Source organism: Schistocerca americana, chromosome 4, assembly GCF_021461395.2.
Source record: "Schistocerca americana isolate TAMUIC-IGC-003095 chromosome 4, iqSchAmer2.1, whole genome shotgun sequence".
NCBI classification, from domain to species: domain Eukaryota; kingdom Metazoa; phylum Arthropoda; class Insecta; order Orthoptera; family Acrididae; genus Schistocerca; species Schistocerca americana.
In genome coordinates this window covers 292,555,230-292,577,435 of record NC_060122.1, presented here as the reverse complement: position 1 = coordinate 292,577,435, position 22,206 = coordinate 292,555,230, and the positions used below count along the sequence as shown (strand labels likewise).

Here is a 22,206-nt window from a genome sequence, read left to right as displayed (position 1 = left end):
TAGGATTCACTGACAGTACCTGCTGTTGACAACACTAATGCCCACTTTACTCTTCATCCTCAAGCCTGTATTCAGTACTGTTTAGTTACGCCTTGAGCTTGTTTCGATGGCAGTGTTAGTTGTATGTTAACATTGATGCATACTAGTATGGGTCGAATTACTGATGAAGATGTGGTTGTTGTGCACAGTGTGTATTGGTTCTTTGAATGCAATGGAACAGTGGCACCGTGATGTTATGCAGTTTGTTTCCACACAGTGGCAGTGACTATATCACAGCAGTTATATATTTGTACACAGGCCCCTGTGAGAAGCCAGATAGTTCTTGTGTTAAATATGGTGATTGCAGATTACAGTCTTTTCATTGTTGTAAAAGCATTTTCACAGAAACAAGGGTAATTAGGATAACAAACTGAATAAATCATTATACATTATTACTCAGTAATGAGCCACCAGAGATCGCGTGTCAGTGGAGTGTGGAGTTCAGGTTCACTCTGTATTCAGAGTGAGCTGTAACAGGATTTTACTTAGATGTCCTGTTGTAATTTATTAACCATATAATTGGTTAAGTGCTGGCTTGTGACTTGACAAATACAGTAAATTTGCTGCAGCCCACAATTTTTTTTAACTGAACACTGATGCATCACTATGTTGGTGTAATAGCAACCTAATTTATAAGGCATCTTTCAGATTTTTGCTTATTATTTTCCACTTCATAAACATGGGAGAAAATTTCACTGTATCTGGTAAGCCAAAGAAAATAACACAATTATAAAAAGAGAGAATAATGAAATTCAGGGAGGGTTGTAAATTTCAGGAAGTAAATTCAAGCTCAAAAGAAGAAGAAGAAAATGAAAAAAATTCCTTGCATAAAATAAAGTACATACATATTGGTTGATTCCTGGATTACAAGTTGTTCTATAACTATTAAACTGAAAAATATTTTCTTGCAAAAATATAAACTGAGGATTCCAATACAAAAATTCCCAAGGCATTTAAATGATACTTCCACCAGTGTTCACTTCATTCACAGTACCACTCACAGTTACATTCCTGGTTTGATCACTATGAACCTTTTGTCTGTTTAGTAAATTACAAATGTTTATGGCAACATATTTGTAAGTTTATACACAAAACAGAGGAGAAAAATAATGCTTTTAAAATATAATGTACATTATACAAGATGCAGTGACAAGGTCTCCAAACACAAATATGCAAACATTTGCAAAGCATGTTTCCCAATGTAAATTTTCCAACAGGTTGAAGGATACTGTGCAGCAGCTATTGACAGTTTGTTTTCAGACTCAGTTACCTTCTAATTGGCTTATCTGACCACATACATTGAGGTGACAAAAGTCATGTGATACCTCCTAATATCGTGCTGGACTTCTTTTTGCCCAGGGTAGTGCAGCAACTCGACACGGCATGGATTCAACAAATCAATGGAAGTCCCTTGCATAAATACTTGCTGCTTCTATAACCAAACATAATTGTGAAACTGTTGTTGGTGCAGGATGTTGTGCACAAATTGACCTCTCAGTTATGTCTCATAAATGTTTGATGGGATTCATGTAGTGCCATCTGAATGGTCAAATCATTCACTCAAATTGCCCAGAATGTTCTTCAAACAAATTGCGAATAACTATGGGCCAGTGCCATGAAATTGTTGTTTCGGAAAGTGAAGTCAATGAATGGCTGTAAATGGTCTTAAAGTATCTGAACATATACATTTCTACTCAATGATCAGTTCAGGTGCACCAGAGGACGCAAACCATTCCATGTAAACAAAGCTCACACCATTATGGAGCCACCACCACCTTGCACAATGCCTTCTTGACAACTAGGGTCCACAGCTTCATGGGGTCTGCACCACACTTGAACCCTACCATCAGCTCTTACCAACTGAAATCAGGAATCGTTGGACCAGGTCATGGTCACAAGCCAGAGAGAGGCACTGCAGTCTATGTCATGCTGTTAGCAAAGGCACTCTAGTCAGTCATCTGCTGCTAGAGCCCATTAACACCATTTTCTGCTGCACTGTCTTAACAGATACATTCATCGTACATCCCTCATTGTTTTCTGTGGTTATTTCACACTGTGTTGCTTGTCTGTTAGCACTGACAACTCTATGCAAATGTTGCTGCTCTTGGTCGTTATGTGAAGGCTGTCAGCCACTGCATTGTTCGTGATGAGAGATGACGCCTGAAATTTGGTATTCTCAGCACACTCTTGACACAGATGATCTCTAAATATTGAATTCCATAATGATTTCTGAAATGGAATGTCCCCTGCAACTAGCTCCAACTACCATTCCACTTTCAAAGTCTATTAACTCCCATTGTGTGGCCATAATCACGTTGGAAACCATTTCACATGAATCAACTGAGTACAAATGACAGCTCCATCAATGCACTGCCATTTTACACTTTTTTTTAAGGCATTATCTCACATTTATCCGTATTTAAACTACATTTATCCACGTTTAAACACAGCTGCTGTTTATTAGACAGTGGAAATCTTGTCCAATGCTTCCTGCAAATCCTTACAATTGTCTAATAATAATACTGTCCTGTACACAACAACATCATCATTGAACAAATCTTACAGTACTGCTGATCCTGTCCAACAAATCATTTAAATATACTGACAACATTAGAGGCACTTCTTCGAGAAACACATTACGTTACTTTTCTTTCAGTGAACGTACTTCATTCAGTACTGCATACTAGTTTCTATTAGTGAAATTTCATAGAGTCACTCAAGTATTCTTCATGTTATTGTATCTTTTATAGTAGTCAATGATGTGGCACAGTGCAGAACACCTTTTGGAAATCTGTTACTTGTCCACCTGCATCTATTGTTTGTGAGATGCCATGTTTCAAATGATTGGATTTTCCTGAATCCATGCTGATTCTCTGAGAGAAGTTTGTTTTCTTCTAGGAGTGTCTTAATGCTTAGAATGTGCTCTAGGATCTTGCAACAGACAGACATCACAGAAATTGCAAAGGCCACCTCTTTGAATAATGTCACTGTTAACCAAAACCTGAAACTTCCAAATCATTATGACGTAGAATCATCTTACAGTGAAAACGAACAGCACAATACCTGTAACCTATAAGCAATGCCATTTCAGAACAGCATGTTTTCTGAATTCATCACCAATCCACCATCATTTAGCATTCATGGAATCACTTGCACAAAGCATATAAACTATCTAAGCATGGTGTGGGTGTGCAATAACAATAATTACAGTCATACCATCATGAAATGGTCAAGCTTTACAATCAGTTGATTTCCAGCAATGCTTCAACATTGTTTCTTGTTTTCCACTTTGCAGTATATTAATATGGCTTCCCTTGGTTTATTCTGTGGTCAGATTAGGCTGCTTTCATGGGTGGTGATGCTAATGTGCAATAACAAAACTTGGAGTGGTCTACGCCCACTTGCAATGGGTGAACACTGTCATCAAGTGACCTTTAATGATAACTTACAGGCTGGCATTGTCAGCAAGAACCTCACCAGATTCTTTTGCATCCAGTTCTTTTGATTTATTGATAATTTTTAGAGGACATACAGCCCATTCATTTGGAGGTCATGGATTTATAACACACTAGCATCTCTGGTACCACATCTTAATTTACTGGTCCATTCTGAGCCATTACATACTTCAGTAAAATATTCGATACATGACAAGTCAAATCTGATTAACAGAAAGTGTTGATTAGTGCTAGATAGGCAAAGGGATACCAATGGAGTGGCCACCACATTCCTTATACATGACACTACCTTTTTTAAAGCCTCCTCAGTATATTTCTATATAAGACCCTGCATGCCACATATGTTGAACTTCACAAATAGGCTACTGATATAGTTCCTATCATTTACAACACTCACAAATCTGTCATGGCATATTATATATACAGCTCACCATAATTTGTGCACCGAATCTGGTGTTGACTACTTTCAACAGTTAATGTACATCACACCTACTGATTCAAACATGACTGGCAGAAGTGGCCACATTACTAAACTTCACTCTCTCAAAAACTGTTAGTCTCAAATTATTAAGTATTAGATCACATTTACAGCATATAAACATTAACCTGTATGAAATTTTGTAAGAAAATAAAACATCCAAGAAACATTATTCATAGAATTGGCCTATAACTGCATACAGGTTTCAGCTAAACACATTTGCAGTGTGGCTGCTACCCTTGTGAATTACTATACCGTGTTTCACCTCCAAGCATTTGTACCTATGAGTCACAAGCACCCTGATTTGCAAGTTATTATATTAACATATAAATAAATTTCAGTATCTTTTCACTTCGTAGTAATCTAATACAACTAATATCAGCGCAAAATGATCAGTTTATAAACATCTACTACCTCAATTACTGTTGCCTAAATGACATGTTTTCTGATTAATAATTTCATATCCTGAAATCAACACTACACTACCCTGAATTATGCTAAGTGGTGAAATATAAGTAATTACAGAGGGAGCATGCACTCAGATTGGGCAAGAGCAAAGCAACTATCCCATCATTTGCTTTAGTGAGAGTGCAAGTTTTGCAAATGAACACAAACTAAAAACATGTGCCAGACTGTTGTTTCCTCTGTTTATGTGCCTATGTATTGCTCAATATCTCACCTATGTTTTACTCATATCACAATTAAATATTTACATAGTCATGAATCAATTAGATACTGAAGTTATCATGAGTTGGCTATCTAAAACCAAATGTACAAAAGCATTTGAAATGTATGATAGAAATTCACTACAGCTTTGAAGCCCAAATACATCCATACAAAAATAGTTTACTCAGTATTATCTACTTAGAGTATAAATTCCATATCTGTGACTAAATGAAAGGCAGTTCGTTTAGCTGACAGATGTGTTTCGCTTCCCAGTCTGTGATATACAGATTACACATTCTAGCTCTAAATCAAATTAGTACAATCACGAACTTGCTATATTAAAACAAGTAGCTGTGACTAAAGATTAAAAAGCAAAAGACGTCAAAAACTTGCATAAGAAGTTAATTAAGAAGGTGATGGGCAGTGTAGATGGAAAAAAAGAGTAGTTCTCCACACTGACAGTCAACATACAATTTGGCATACAGAGCTGTTCATAAAAAATACTCAAAGTCAGACTTATACAAGATAAAATCTGGTGCCTGTCTGAAAGTTTATGCAGGCTTAATGAGCTGATTTTGTAAGTCAGCTTTAGAGAACATTATAAAGTAGGTAATAATAAAACAGCAGACATAAAAGAGGATGCATGGATCAACATCTTGATATTTATCACCATGTTCCTTAAGGATGCTATTTGAATGTACTTTAAAAGCTTGAACTTTTCACTAATTTAAAAATTGCCCACAACAGTTGTTAAATTAATAAAGAGGTTTTTTAAGTATTTTCTGGTCTTTCATGATGTCCCTTCTCCAAGCTTTTTGCCTTTTTCCTAAGTTGGGGTTCCTTTTTCTGACAGCTTGCATTGGGCTAATAGTAGCTTGATTCACCAGTTCTTTCTTACTGGATGTTCAGTGTAAACTTGTGATCGCCAGATACTAATTTGTTACTCACAGATTGTGCCTGCAGATGGGTGTCATCTATCTTCTAGTGCATGTCTAGATAATCTACATCAGTAGTCAAGTAATTTTTTATTATTTCTCACTATGAGAAGACTTTTTCTTGAAAATCAATTTTACATTTGCGATTGAAGAGTTACCAACCTCATATTATTACACAGTCAACTATAGGTTTCCGTTTCAATAATAAGAGCACCAACATATTTGCACTGTGAGCATCTCTCTTGTCCTCCTCAGTTTCTTAGTATTTTACTACTCTTTTTTTCTTTCACTTTAATCAGAAAATCTAATGATATTTTGGTAATAAGTTGAAATTGGGAATGATACCACTATTTTGACCTGAGGCTGAAATATAAGATCTCCCCCTTCGCCAATATGTTCACCAAGTTTCCCCTAAGAAAGCATTCCTACTCTGTACATCAAAATGTGACTGGAAACCAAACAACCTGCCTTCCATTTAGTCAAAAAGAAGGAATTTATATCCAAAGGAGATGCCAATATTCTATTTCATCACTGTGCAATGACAAAAGCTACATAATGACAAGTTTATTCATGCTGGAATGTGCAGCATATGAACTGTGAAAATGTTAACACAATATCCCCACCACAGTTGCACTGTATCTTATTTATTTCGCTATGGCTAGTTCTGGGAATTGCCATTATCAAGCAGTGTATGCACCGGCCATGTGTAAGACTTTAGAATGTAGATGGTACAGTCACCATGTCACGTAAATGCTTCACTAAAAATGGGTTTCTGTGCTTAAACCTTGATTACAAAGCCACTGAGTGCCAAGCCTGCTTGCAAGCCATAAAATTGCTCTTATGTTCAGGGACTTCTACACTCATGGACAGTTTGTGCATATTTCACTTCAGAACGAGCAGTAAACATGAAATAAATAAAGAAGTAGTGCAGCTTGGGTACGGGTATGGTGTATCTTTCTCACAAATACTAAGCACAAGGAACACCCATTGAATAATCCTGGCAATCAATTAGGGCTGTTACAAGACCATGACAGGAAAAAAGAGAGAGTTAATGGCAACAGTACAACAACATTTTACAAGTGTGCGGTAAAATTAGCAACAAATGTTACAGCTTTTGCAGCAAGTGAAAAGAGAGCTATCATTAGTGCAAGGCAATAGTGAAATTTTTTTACAAATGTACAAAAAGTAGTAACAAAAAGAGTTAAAAGAATCACCAGAGACAGTAGTAAGACATGCAGAGTGCAAGAAGCTGTGTCACTATACATATAGCACAGTGCAATGTGATGGTATCTACCTGTTGAGTTTACTTGGCGTTGGACTTCTGACTTCATTGTAGACAGGCCTACTGTTGGAGAAACAACCATACATGGAACTGTACACAGAATATTTTTACATTTCAGTGTTTACAGAACATCACAGAATAATTCATTGTCACACTGCCCACATGGAAACACAAATATTGCAAGCAGGAAAACTGCAATGAACAAGCTATAGTCACTTATACACTATAAATATTGAAGGCATCACATAACAGTTGTAGAAGTAATAGACAGCCAAATTAGATATTTTTCAGAGGGATAAATTTCATAACTTATTACCAAGATTCATTACATATTACCAAGAATTTCTGATAAAGACTGCAGAATTTCTTGACTCAAATTGATTGTGTGTATTTGTATCTATTTTATCTAATACTGCATTAGTCTCCCAGACTGTTATATTCACTGTTTACAGAAAAAGTGAACTGCAAACAATGAAGAGTTAAAAATATTTTTAAAATGTAATAAAAATATTTCTTATAGTTGACAATTCTTGATTTATTTAGTCGTCCCTGTGTTAAGAAACATAAAAATATTAAAATGTCAAAAACATAACTTCACAGGCTCAACACTTTAGCACTTTTACAACATGTATGCAGAAGCAGTAAGGACATACACAATGATCACAGCCACCTCTGTTGTGTTCACAACCACTGCCACATCAAGAAGTAGCACCTCTTGCAAGCTAGATAATTGTTAAGGGTTATCTGAAAAATAATGCCTAGTTCTGTCCCTTTAAACTTTCTGCGACAGTCATTATCTAAATCCCAAATGTAAAAGTAAAGCAGTCTGTGATTCAAGACATTGTGATCAACCTGTAGAAACACTTTAAATAGTTTCTACCAATATAACCTACTAATTCAAGTATGGGATGTGACTTTTGAATGGAAAAAAATTATATTCTTTGAAACCAAGGTTTGTGCTGATTTGAGGCTTACAAGCTGAGAAGAGAGACTCATTATTCATTAGCACTGATGCATCAACACGCATGTACACAAGACTAACAAGAAATCTGGTGTACCCTACTGTTTGTTACATTGAGGAGTCGATCCTTTTTTCAAACTGTTCATATTTGAGTTCCCCTAATTCATAAAAATACTCTAAGCTAGGACTGGAAACTTCAGAGAACAGGAACTGTTGAACCACAATTAGCAAAAATATGGATCATCCTCAACACCATTTACCATGTATAGGAATCAGACAAAGAAATCTAAGGAAATCTATTTTGATAGCAAACGAATATTGAAATCCATGTGGTTTATCATACCAGACACAATTTCTTACATATAACGTCCTATAAACTGCCTTTTCCTTCATTATATTTTGGATAATTTTGTAATTCTTGAGGATGTCTCGCAACATGTTTGTTGAGTCTGCTTTGGTGATTTGTCACAAAAGATTAGATGTAAATCATAGCACATCATAACTGCTGTGGAACAGGTCACTTTCTCATATTGCACTGCTTACATCATATCCATTGCTTACATAAGTCTGCTCCAACATTTTGGGTTACTTTTTACCATATCAGTGGATATGTTGCTTTCCTATGTGATTCTTCTTTGAGTTTGTAACTAACATGACAGTAGCTTATTGCTTTCAAGTGGGACTTTATGAATTTAATATGATGCTTAGTAGCAAAACCCAAATCATAGCTGGAATTATCATAGTGTGCTGGGTACTAAAACAGTTAATGGTTTAGCACCTGTCACTTGAACATTTAAGAAAAATCTGTGCAATAATATGAAGTTATGACATTGATTATATCCTGACAACAGGCATTATCTTAGGACAAATATTGTTAAGCTGTAGTGATTATTGAATTAATCAATCCATATATCAAAAATCATTTACTCCAACTATTTTCCCACTTTTGGTGGACACAAGAACTTACAGATCTGAAACTAGCACATTTTATGACTGCAAGTCTGTCTGGCACCACTACATCTTAAGAAGTTTTCAGTCTATATTTGCTTGATGTTCCACATTAGAAATAAGTCTCTTGTGGATAGTTACATTGGTTAAACTATCTAGTAAAACTAGATCATAGTGTTGAAAAAATTGACAGGAATCCTGGTCACAGACAATAGTAACACTTGTTTTCTGATTATTGTTAGTTAGTTCAAGTAGCACATAATGCTGAAAAGACAGACAAGAATCTTGCTCATACACAATGATCACATTTGTTTCATGACTATTGTGAATTTGTTTATACACTTTTAAAACACTACAATGAAGGGACATGATCTTATTAATGCTTCACTGTATCAACTAATCAGCTAAAACAAACACACACACACACACACACACACACACACACACACACACACACACACACAGAGAGAGAGAGAGAGAGAGAGAGAGAGAGAGAGAGAGAGAGAGAGAGAGCAGTTCAGCAGATTTAGAAAGAAACAGGAAGAGCTAGCAGAAGATTGGAGGAAGACAGCAGAGCAGGTGGGCAGGCTAAGAATGTGGGAGGAAGTGGTGTCAGGTACACAGGCTAACGACGCAATACCTGGGTACCAGAGTTAGTGAGGTGGGGCATGCAATGGTGAAGTGGAGGCATGGGCTTGGAGGGTGACAGGACAGAGACAGGAGAAACTGTTGGGTAGAGGGTGTGAAGTCAGTGGGTTAGCGGAGATTGAGGCCAGGAAGATTATGGGGGTGAAGGATGTCTTGCAAGGAGAGCTCCTGTTGACACAGTTCAGAAACACACTTGCTTGAGGGAAGGATCCAGATGGCATGAGTTGCGAAGCACCCATGTTGCGCTCAACAGTGTCACATACCTATTCCTCCAACCATGCCCAACAATCAGCTGTAAAGGAGCACTCCCCCCTCCTCCTCCCCTCGTTGCCCAATATTGTTCCGGTCAGGAGCAAATGAATAATATCCCTTGCCAGAGCTTTGATTACCTATCATCACGCCCAAAAATGTGGTACATGCTATCCAAGCTCCTTCCCATCCCTCCTAAAGTAAAACTCTGTTGCCCAGTTCCCCACTCAACTGACACAACATCCCAGTCCATTCCTATACCACTTCCATTCCAATCCCTTGCCGAATGGGTGCTACACCTGTGGAAGACACAGGTGCAAGACCTGCCACATCCTACTCCAGTCTTTTCAGTCATCAGTCTTCTGACAGGTTTGATGCAGCTCACCATGAATTCCTCAACTGTTCCAATCTCTTCATCCCAGAGTAGCACTTGCAACCTACGTCCTCAATTATTTGCTGGATTTATTCAAATCTCTATCTTCCTCTACAGTTTTTGCCCTTTACAGTTCCCTCTAGTACCATGCAAGTCATTCCCTGATGTCTTAACAGATGTGTCCTATCATCCAATCCCTTCTCCTTGTCAGTGTTTTCCACATATTCGTTCTTGGCCATCCGCGCTTATTATTCCCTCTTGGCTCTTGTACATATTGTGTATTACCCATCCCACCCTATAGCTTACCCCTATTTTTCTCCGAATTTTGAACATCTTGCACCATTTTACAGTGTAGAACACTTTTTCCAGGTCAACAAATCATATGAATGTGTCTTTATTTTTCTCTAGTCTTGCTTCCATTATAAACTGCAATGTCAGAATTGTCTCTCTGGTGGCTTTACCTTTCCTAAACTCAAACAGATCATCAACTAACACATTCTTAATTTTCTTTTCCATTCTTCTATACATTATTCTTGTAAGCAACAGCTGTTAAGCTGATTGTGAAATAATTCTTGCACTTGTCAGCTCTTGCAGTCTTCGAAATTGTGTGGATGATATTTTTCTGAAAATCAGATGGTATGTCCCAGACTCATACATTTGACACAACATTGTGAATAGTCATTTTGTTGCCACTTCTCCCAATGATTTTAGAAATTCTGATGGAATGTTATATATTCCTTCTGCTTTATTCAATCTTAAGTTCTCCAAAGCTCTCTTAAATTATGACTCTAATACTTGATCCCCTGTCTCTTTTAAATCGACTCCTGTTCCTTCTTGTACCACATCAGGCAACTCTTCCCCCTTATAGAGGCCTTCAGTGTACTCTTTCCACCTATCTGCTCTCTCCTCTGCATTTAATAGTGCAATTGCTATTGCACTCTTATTGTTACCACCCGTGTCTTTAATTTCACCAAAGGTTGTTTTCACTTTCTTGTATGCTGAGCCAGTACTTCCGACAATCATTTCTTTTTTAATTTATTCTCATTTTTCATCCAGCCATTTCATCTTAGCCTCCCTGCATTTCATATTTATTTCATTCCTCAGCAACTTGTATTTCTTTATTCCTGAATTTCGCTGAACATTTTTGTACTTTCTTCTTTCATAGATCAACTGAAGTATTTCTTCTGTTACCCATGGTTTCTTTGAGGTAACCTTCTTTGTACCTTGTTTTTCTTTCCAACTTCCATGATTGCCCTGTTTAGAGATGTCCATTCCTCTTCAGCTGTACTGCATACCGAGCAGTTCTTTATTCTGTATCTGTAGCCTTAGAGAACTTCAAGCATAAATCGTCATTCCTTAGCACTTCTGCATCCCACTTCTTTACGTATTGATTCTTCTTGACTAATCTTCTAAACTTCAGCCTACTCTACATCACTACTACATTGTGATCTGAGTCTATATCTGCTCCTGGGTATGTATTACAATCCAGTATCTGATTTTGGAATCTCTGTCTGACCATGATGTGATCTGACTGAAATCTTCCCATATCATCCAGCCTTTTCCAAGTATACCTTCTCCTCTTGAAATTCTTGAACAGAATATTTGCTGTTACTAGCTGAAATTTATTACAGAACACCATCAGTCTTTCTTCTCTCTCATTCCTTGCCCCAAGCCCATATTCTCCTGTAACCTTTTCTTCTATTCCTTTCCCTACAACAGCATTCGAGTCCCACAAGAATATTATATTTTCATTTCCATTTACATACTGTATTACCCATTCAATATCCTCATATACTTTCTCTATCTCTTCTTCTTCAGCTTATGATGCTGACGCGTATACCTGAACTATCATTGTCGGTGTTGGTTTGTTGTCAATTCTGATAAGAACAACGCTGTCACTGACCTGTTCACAGTAACAAATTCTCTGCCCTACCTTCCTATTTGTAACAAATCCTACTCCCATTATACCATTTTCTGCTGCTGTTGTTATTACCCTATATTCAGCTGACCAGACATCCTTGTCTCTCTTTCCAATTCACTTCACCGACCCCTACTATATTTAGATTGACCCTTCGCATTTCCCTTTTCAGATTTTCTAGCTTCCCTACCATGTTCAAGCTTCTGATGTTCCATGCCCCAACTCGTCGAATTTTATCCTTTCGTTGGTTATTCAACATTTTTTCTCATGGTCACCTCCCAAAGATCTATTCTGGAATCTTTTGCCAATGGAGAGATCATCATGACACTTTTTCAGTTACAGACCACATGTTCTTCGGATACACATTATGCATCTTTAATGCAGTGGTTTCCATTATCTTGTGCATCCTCATGCTTTTGATCAGATATCAGATGACAGCACCACATCAGGACCTGCGTGCACCGCTAATGGTCAGCATCACCTCAACTCACCAATCAAGAAAATAACTTCATATAACCTTGGAGCAGAGAGCATGCTATCTCATTGCATTATTTTATTTTGTTGCAGTAACTTGGACTCCACTCTTGCGGTGAACTGTGATTTGTATCGTGTACTCGACTTAGCTTGTATCCTGACTTGTATGAAATACTGTAACTGTGAGAACTTTGTGTACATTCTTATTTCTGTCTGGAATTACTACACAAGTGGCAACAACAGCAGTTGAGCTTTCATGTTTGTTTCTGGCCAATTTGACAATGACAACTGGTGCACACGTGTAGGTGGTGCTTCAACGTTTACTCCAGCAGAAGCTGGAATTCCACTGGCATTTGGAATTGCAACTGCAAGGACACATGGCGATGTTGGACAGGCTACTGACCAGACTGCTCGCAAAGCCACAGCAACTGCCAGCCCATCTGCCTCCCTTCCCCACCTTATGACGAGTCTGTCGAGGGCAGGGAGGTGTACAAGAAGCATTTATAGCATCACTTTGCCATCTGCTTCAGGAACCCTTTTTTCTCTCATGTCAAGAAATGTGTCCCTTACTGACAGCTTATTACCACCAATCTGCTCATGTTACTTCCTCAAGGGCTGAGTTTAACAGCGAAGGCAGCAGCCCATGAATTGTATCATGCTTGGGTTGCCGAGTTGCAGGGTCTCAGTCAAAAGTGCCGCTTTGTTACCTCTCACAAGGAATCCCATGACTGTGAGGTCACAAGTTCAGCCTTTAGTAAGGCTCATTTGAAAGTGTTGTGCTAATGATTAGGACAGGAAAAATATTAGCTGCTAATGACTCACCATGTGCATACAGGAAGGTGACAGAAAATGAGTGTCTGTGAGGTGGAGAGATCAACCTTCTATGGAATGTATGTGTTACACTTCACAAAATGGACATTGTCTACATTCAAGAAATGCTCAAAACAAACCATTAACTTACACCATGAACACTGAATGAAAAATAGGATGCTACAGTGATCCAAAGGTTCACATTATCAAGACTGAAGACAAACTCCTTGGGAGTTACAAACCATGCAGGGTGTTCAGCTATGTATCCACTCTTAGTAAATGCATATAGAATCATACTCATGTAAGGGGCTGATGAGAAGTGATGGCCTGTGATGGCTTGTAACTAAATGAGAAATAGTCTGTCATCGACAGAAACTTGGTATCCTTTTAGGTGTACCTGTAACTGTATGATAGTATATCTTATAGGCACAGAGAAAACAAACATCCAGGGCCTGAATTTGTCCAGTGATTATAGGTGGTATAAATTGTAATCTAACATTTCAGGAGGGACAGTTTGCTCTAAAGGAGTACGAATTTTATACACATTCCAGGAAACACGCAAAGGCAAGTTATTTTGATGAGCTATTGGCCAGAAGCAGTTGTAGATCTCTTATGCTCACTTTTCCACTCTCACTAGCTGTGACAAAATCTTCCCTACTGCTCTTGCAAGGTCATGCACACAAGAGACAATCATAGGGGGCAGAGCACTTCCACCTACCAAAACTTTGCTTACTACATCCAAAAACAAATTTCTATCTTAAGAATCAAATCACTCTGCAAACAGACTAACAATGATTACAAATTTTGAAGGAATGTTGTATGTGGTCCAAGGGCAGTTCAGAATGGAAGCAAATAAGGAGTACCTGTTAATTTATTCACACCATAATCATTAACTGAATTTTCCATCAGTACTCAGCAGAACACGGTAACTAAATTAAACAGGAATTTGGATAAAAAGAAATTTCGTTTCAGAAGACAGTGATTGACTTTTTATAAGGTTGTGTTTATTTCTTGACACAATCGCTTCATTATGGCACAATCATAGGCAGTGTCTGCCACAATAGCCACCTCCAGATGTCAAAAGTGCCGCTATCATACACAAAATATTTCCCTTTAAAAGACTCTTCAGCTTTAAAAAAGCAAGATGATAGAGTTTTAAAGAAGAACTGGACCAAGAAATTGTGCTGTTGGAACATTGTATCAATTTGTCTGTTAACTTCGTTCTTCCAGTAAAAAAAATATACAGGAAATACAGGCTGAGGGCCAGCAGGACTGAATAGATTGTGGACCTTGAAGGAGGATCTAAAGAACTTCTAGAGCAGTATCAATCAATGTTCAATGATGATCCTTTCTCAGAAAACACTATTCAAACAGGTGAAGAGTTTCTACAAGCAGTATCAACAATGTGAATGGAAAGATGGTCTAAACTGAGACGAAGCAAAATAACTGGTGAGCTTGGAAGTTAGTAAAAAGTATCTGCAACAAACCTGTAACTCCAGAACCTGATCTCATTGGGATACCTACTGACAGAAGAGAAAATACTATCTAAAGTGAAAATTCAACATGATATGAGTAATGAAGTGGACATCTTTGCCAGACCATTCAGTATTGAAAAGTTAAGATGATTGACCCACCAAGTGCAGAGCTGGCTTGCATGATATCCACACTGAACAAATAAAGCATTTTGGGCTTGCTGCCCTAAAATTGAGTGTATAGTTAATTGACAGTGGTATCACTATCATGCACATTCTCTGGAGAAAACCCAAGGTGATAGCCCCTCTAAAACCAGGGAAAGAACCTAAGGATTCACAAAACTTCAGGCCTGTGTCTTGTCTTCATCATGTCCACCATGCATTTGAAAGTATGGTCCATGACAGAATTTTTGGCTCAACAGAGACGAAAGTCATAACAGAACTAACAGAATCTATGCCTCATATGTCATGTTGTGGCCAAATACTCCATCTCACCCAACACAAAAAGATGGCTTGAAATGGAACCCGATAACTGGAGTCACTTTTATAGACCTCTCAGCTGTCTATGAGATTGTCAGGAAGCAACAGCTGCTCATTAAATTTTATAACATGACTGAGGACTTCCGGATGACAAAATTTGTGGAATGTCTCCCGCAAAACAGATGTTTTTATGTGGCACTACATGAGAGGAATAGCTGCGAGAGAAAGCAAAAGAATGGCCTACTTCCAGGCCGTGTTCTGTCACTAATTTTATATAACAACCATACAAATGACCAGCCTATAAACACTGATACGAGACAGTTTATATACGCCAATGATACTGCCATGACTGCACAAAGAAAATCATTTGAGGAAGTGGAAGGGAAACTTATGTAGGCTCCTGAAGACTTAGTTACCTACTATAGAGAACATTTCCCCAAGCCAAATCACTGTAAAACTCTGGCGTGTGCCTTCAACCTCAGAAATAAAGACACACATAGGCAACTGAAAGTAATGTGGCAGGATCAGGAGTTGAACCATGATGACTTATCAACATGTTTGGGTATCCAACTTCACAGGACTCTCGAAATTTCAGATGCATGGTCAAAACATTAAGGGAAAAGTATGTGTGAGGAATAATATCATCCAAAAACCAACCAGCATCAAATGAGGAGTTCAATTTCAGAATAATGGCACTTGCACTACGTTTCTCTGCACCAGAGCATGCAGAAGCTGCATGGTACAACTCTGCACACACCAAATACATCATATACATCTATGTGCCAATAATGAGACTGTGTGCATAGTTATCTGGCTGTCTAAAACCAATGCCAGTTCAACAATTTCACCCCATTGTCAGCATAGCTCCAGCCACAATCAGAAGGAAAGTTGCAGCTGAGTTCAAAAGGAGAAAACAGTCTGATGATCACAGACACCCGCTATACAGCAACTAAATACAGCACAGATGATTAAAGTCCCAGTGATGTTTTATGCGAATAACCAATTCCTTAGATGAATCAAATGAAATATAGTGAGAATATTTATGGCAAACCTGTATTAATCAGACACTAATAAATCCCAAGGAACATTTGGCTGCTGGGAATCACCCACCATTTCCAGCCTGGATGGCACTTAACTGCTTACAAACTGGTATCACATGGTACAGAACCAACCTGAGGAAATGGGGGTATGAAGAGAGTGACTCTTGTGAGTCTGGTGTAACACAGGATCATCAACATCTATCAATATACCCAAAAATAGGTAAAACTTGCACAGTGATAGACTTTATCATAGCACATGACAAAGCCATTCATGTGGCTGATTACTGCAAATATGCAGTGTAGCTGGTGACCCAGATATGTAAAGTAAGTAAGTAAAAGTGGCATTTTGTGAACATGTTCATGTGTTATCAAACTGACTATCTATGAACATGTTTGACTATCTATGAACATGTGTTCACCAAATATGCTTTTAGCATCTGAAGATCACCACTGTGATCAAAATTGGTTATGATTGTGTCATAAAATGGTTTCTTATTTAATATGATTATATCATATTACTTTATCTCAATGGGCTTGGAAACAAATTCTTGAAAACTGCCACTAGTATGGTCAGTAAAAAGACCCTATTTTCTCATATATTTTCTCCTGAACTCTCACGCTGTTGAACAGACATAGATGTACTTTGTCATTATGGTGTATGTGTATCAAAACAGTGTTACTGCAAGTCCACCAAGGTGCTCCTAGTCTACATCTGGACACAAGTGTCAATGGGTAAAATATGACCAGTATAGAGAACTACTTTAAACATTGCTGAGATCTGAAGACTGTAATATCACACAGCTGTAGAAGTCTATAAGTCAATAACAACAATAGTTAGAAATAAAAGCGTGAGTTGATTTAAAAATAGATGATATACATGAATCAATGAAACATACTAAAATGTCCAAGACAGTTATATGAAATAGCTTAAGGTTAAAACACTCTTATGCCACATAATCATTATGTTTATAATCTTATGTCATTTTCCTTTCCCCATTCATCTTAAAGCCATTTCAGGCATGAAATTCTGTTAATTTGCAAACCTCTTTACATACCCTAGTGTCCAAAATTGAAACATAACCAGGAAAATTAAAAAAGAAAGGTATAGTAAGTGACCACTGGATAGCAGTCAATATTTACCCTTATCTGGAACCGTGCTTTGTGTATAGAAAAGGAGAAGATTCTGCTTTGAATAAACATTTGATCCAAGGACAACAAAAAGCAGTTCATAAGGACCAATGGGTGTCAGGCATGGTTGCACTTCTACTGAGAGCAGCACAATGCTGTAGAGATTCCATATGGATTTTGCTTTGTGAAATAGAATCATTGCACACCCTGAAGCTGTCAGATGCACATTTAAGTCTCAGTAGTAGTAGTAGTAGTAGTAGTAGTAGTAGATGAAGAAAAAGAAGAAGACGAAGAAGAGAAGAGAGTGAGCACAAAGTGTTATTTCAAGATTTTGGTGATAATTTTGAGATACAGGAAATGTTCCCCAGAGGCAAGGTTGACCAAGGAAGGATTAGGCTACAACACAGCCAATATCTGATGTTTTGAATACAATTTTCAGCAGAGTTTACAGCCGAGATAGCAGTGAAGTGCAGTTTTTCCAAAAAAGTGTGTACTGGTCCATGTGCCTGATGTTCAGCAGCAGGTGTCCCCTCCACAGGAGTGCAGAGACAAAATCGTTCAATTTAAAAGTAGTACATTCAGAAATATTCATGAATGAATAGAGTAACAAGCTCTTTAAGATGAATTCTGTTCTGGTTTTGCAGAATGATCCTTGTGGTACAGCTTGAGGGATAGTGGTAGCCAATAAAATCACATTAACAATGTGGAAAGTTAGCATTTTGGTAATGTTGGGGCCCTAGCATGGGGAAGCATCATGCTGGATGTCTGTTTGAAGTTTGACATATTGAGGAATACCTTTAATGCTCAGAGGAGTAGGTATGAGGTACTGCAACCAAATGTATGACTTATCAGCAGTGCAAGTAGTCCATACTTCCTTCTCATGATCAGTCAGGACTCTCCAGCTTGAGCTGCAGTGGAGGATATTTTTAACATATATATGATGACCAAGGTTGTGATGAGTTCAAAAGGTCTGTTGTGGTTCTATAGCTACACTAAGTGATCAAAAGTATCCGGACACCTGGCTGAAAATGACTTACAAGTTTGTGGCATTCTCCACCAGTAACGCTGGAATTCAATATGGTGTTGGTGCACCCTTAGTCTTCATGACAGCTTCCACTCTCACAGGTGTATGTTCAATCAGATGCCGGAAGGTTTCTTGGGGAACGGCAGCCCATTCTTCATGGAGTGCTAAACTGAGGAGAGGTATCAATATTGGTCGGTGAGGCCTGGCATGAAGTCAGCGTTCCAAAACAGCCCAAAGGTCTTCTACGAGGGCGGTTCAGAAAGTAACCTCCAATTGATCACAGTGCGGGTTGTGGGGGGAGTAGCAATGCCATCTGTGCGTTCACGCACTCAACAGGTCAGTCGGCATCAAGCTGTGGTCGAGTGAACGTCGTACCTGTGCTAGTTTAGTTTTTGTGGCAGTTTGAAATGTATGCTGCAATAGAAAACCCCGCCAAATGTGAAGTGCGCGCTGTCATAAGGTTTTTTACAGCCAAAGGATATTCTGCAGCAGCTATTCATCGTGAGCTTTGTGCCGTGTACGGACCAAGAGTTATGAGTGAAGGAGTTGTCCGTGAATGGGTACGTTTATTTAAAAGTGGACGAGAAAACGTTCATGATGAAGAGAGGAGTGGTAGACCATCATTGGTGACTGACGAACTCGTTCAGACAGTTGATGCAAAAGTTCGTGAAAATCAACGTTTCTCAATGTCGGAGTTGTCTACTGGTTTTCCACAGATTTCTAAGACTCTCTTGTATGAGATAGTGACAGCAAGATTGGGTTACCGTAAGTTCTGTGCACGATGGGTGCCCAAAATTCTTACCGACCACCACAAAACTCAAAGAATGGCCTCTGCATTAGACTTTCTGTCACGTTATGAGGACGAAGGAGAACCATTGTTAAACAGAATCGTGACCGGTGACGAAACCTGGATTAAGTATGTGAACCCTGAGACAAAAGAACAATCAAAGATGTGGGCACATTCAAATTCGCCTACCAAACCAAGAAACGCCTCGCAAGATTTTTCTGCCAGAAAACTGATGGCAACGGTGTTTTGGGATGCCAAAAGGGTTTGGTTGGTTGAATTAATGGAACGTGGTACGACCATTAATCAAGACGTGTACTGTGAAACAATACGAGTTACGACGGGCTATACAGAACAAACGCCGTGGTATGCTGACTTCCGGTATCGTTTTTTTGCACGATAACGCCCGTCCTCACTCTGCTCGCAGAAGAACGGCCCTTCTTGAGTCCTTCAAGTGGGACGTTATCAACCATCCACCTTACAGCCCAGACCTGGCGCCAAGTGATTATCACCTCTTCATGCATTTGAAGAAATGGCTCGGGTCACAGCGGTTTGATGACGACGAAGAGCTCAAAGATGCGGTCACAGGCTGGCTCCAGGCACAAGCGGGTGATTTTTATGCAGAAGGAATTTCAAAGCTTGTGAAGAGATACGATAAGTGCCTCAATCGCTATGGAGACTATGTAGAAAAATAATGCAAAGATGTAGTTGTAAGATGTATATATTAAAATATTTTTATTTAACTTGGTGTATTTTTTTAAATCAACCGGAGGTTACTTTCTGAACGGCCCTCATATAAGATTCAGGTCAGGACTGTGTGCAGGCCAGTCCATTACAGGGATGTTATTGTCATATAACCACTCTGCCACAGGTCATGCATTATGAAAAGCTGCTCAATCATGTTGAAAGATGCAATTGTCACCCTGGAATAGCTCTTCAACAGTGGGAAGCGAGAAAGTGCTTAAATATCAATGAAGGCCTGTGCTGTGATAGTGCCAAGCAAAACAACAAGGGGTGCAAGTCCCTTCCATGAAAAATGTGACAACACCATAACACCATTGCCTCTGAATTTTACTGTTGGCACTATGCACACTGGCAGATGATGTTCACCGGGCATTCGCAATACCCACACCCTGCCATCAGATCACTACATTGTGTACCAAGATTCGTCACTCCACACAATGTTTTTCCACTGTTCAATCATCCAATATTTATGCTCCTTACACCAAGCAAGACATCGTTTGGCATTTACTGGTGCGATGTGTGGCTTATCAGCAGCTGCTCAACCATGAAATCCAAGTTTTCTCACCTCCCACCCAACTGTCATAGTACTTGCAGTGGATCCTGATGCAGTTTGGAATTCCTCTTCCACCGTTGGCAGTCTCTGTCAGCCAACAGACGAGGTCGGCCTGTACGCTTTTGTGCTGTATGTGTCCCTTCAAGTTTCCACTTCACTATCACATTGGAAACAGTGGACCTAGGGATGTTTAGGAGTGTGGAAGTCTCATGTACAGATGTATGACACAAGTGACACCCAATCACCTGACCACGTTCGAAGTCTGAGTTCTGCGGAGCACCCCATTCTCCTCTCTCACAATGTCTAAAGACCACTGAGGTCACTGATATGGAGTACCTGGGAGTAGGTGGCAGCACAATGCACCTAATACAAAAAACATACGTCTTTGAGGGTGTCTGGATACTTTTGATCACATAGTGTATGTCGGTAAGTTGCTACAAAGGCAAAGAGTGCTTCATTACTAGTTTAAATGAAACAAAAGTCTTGTTGACATCAGAAGTTGAACGAAGCCCAGATGAATAAAAAGGAATTAATGCAAGAAGCATTCAGTTAATTGAATTTAAAAAAAAGAAAAGAAAGAAGCAGAAAGATCTATCAGTTTACCAAAAATTTGAGAAGATGTGCATCTAACTCCAAAGGCACACTCTACAATAGATGTGCAGAACAGAGGTTTGTTGGGAAAGACATTATCTGGTTTAGCGATTTTTAAAAATAATTATGCTTTGTTTTCACAGCTCTTTTAATTACTTTAATTGGACACTGTTGTATGCTGTAGTCCTTTGATTAAGACTTACCTTGTTGCTCTCATTTCATGCATATATTTAAGTTACAGACACTAGTGTAGTTGTATCCATTACTCCCTCATAGCAACATATACACCATAATTTTGTCCATAGTTAATGTATCTACAGAACTAAAACTTTGCCTCACTGAGATAAAGAAACCTACCTCGCAGCAGATGGTTGAGGCATATCCTCAATCTGTTCATTTGTTTCCTGAGCCAGTCTGAGTGCTAGCTCATGGTCTCTCTTTTCTTGCTCTAACTGTTCACGGTACTTTGCATCTTCCAAAGCTTCTTTTTCCAGTTGCTTCTGCAAATATATTTATTTTAAGTAGTTAATAATGGAACTATAATTTAGTCAGTAAATTGAGTTTTCACAAAAATTGGCTTTTGTATCAACTACAAAAGGTATAACATTCATCAGTTTCCATATCACTACAGACATGAATCTCACAAACAATAACTGGTAAAATTTTCTAGGTAGTTGGAATAACAACAATAAGAATTTTGCAGGTGCGAACTCTCCCTGCAATATATCCTTTTTTCCTGTTACACCCTGGCCTCAATCTTCACTAATCCCGTCCTTTACCCACCTATCTCCTTCACTGCTCCCACTCCAGCACTGAATAGCCTTCTGTTCCACTAATGCATCCAATAGTTCCTCCTCTCCTCCACTACTTCTCCCCTTTTCTGCCCCCCCCCCCCCCCCCTCATGCCACCCAACTGCACCAAGATGCCATACCCTGTCGCCGCCATGTAGGTGCATGCTCCTACAAGCAACACACCCTCCCCCATCCCTACCCTGCTATTCCTCCCCCTCCCCACCCCAGCCACATCCTTAACCCCTCCATACATGGAATGCTTCTCCCATCAGGTGCAGCTGCTCCAGTCTAGCCTCAGTGACCAGAGTTAGTGGTCCTGCATGTGATAGATTGTTCTTGCGTGAATGGGTGTGTTTTCTACC

The 22,206-nt window shown here is 38.9% G+C and overlaps 1 protein-coding gene across 6 annotated transcripts in view; it reads right to left on the bottom strand.

The window, feature by feature from the left end:
* LOC124613949 (myosin heavy chain 95F) overlaps positions 1-22,206 on the bottom strand; it is a 400,236-nt gene that overhangs the window by 21,761 nt on the left and 356,269 nt on the right. For 4 of the 6 annotated variants that reach the window (XM_047142712.1, XM_047142713.1, XM_047142714.1 and 1 more), the window contains 2 exons: positions 21,410-21,552; positions 6,868-6,918 (listed from right to left, as the gene is read on the bottom strand). In XM_047142712.1, coding sequence (XP_046998668.1) covers positions 6,868-6,918; positions 21,410-21,552 — 194 coding nt within the window. The remainder of the gene's footprint in view (positions 1-6,867; positions 6,919-21,409; positions 21,553-22,206) is intronic. The other 2 variants (XM_047142716.1, XM_047142717.1) reach the window with 2 other exon arrangements.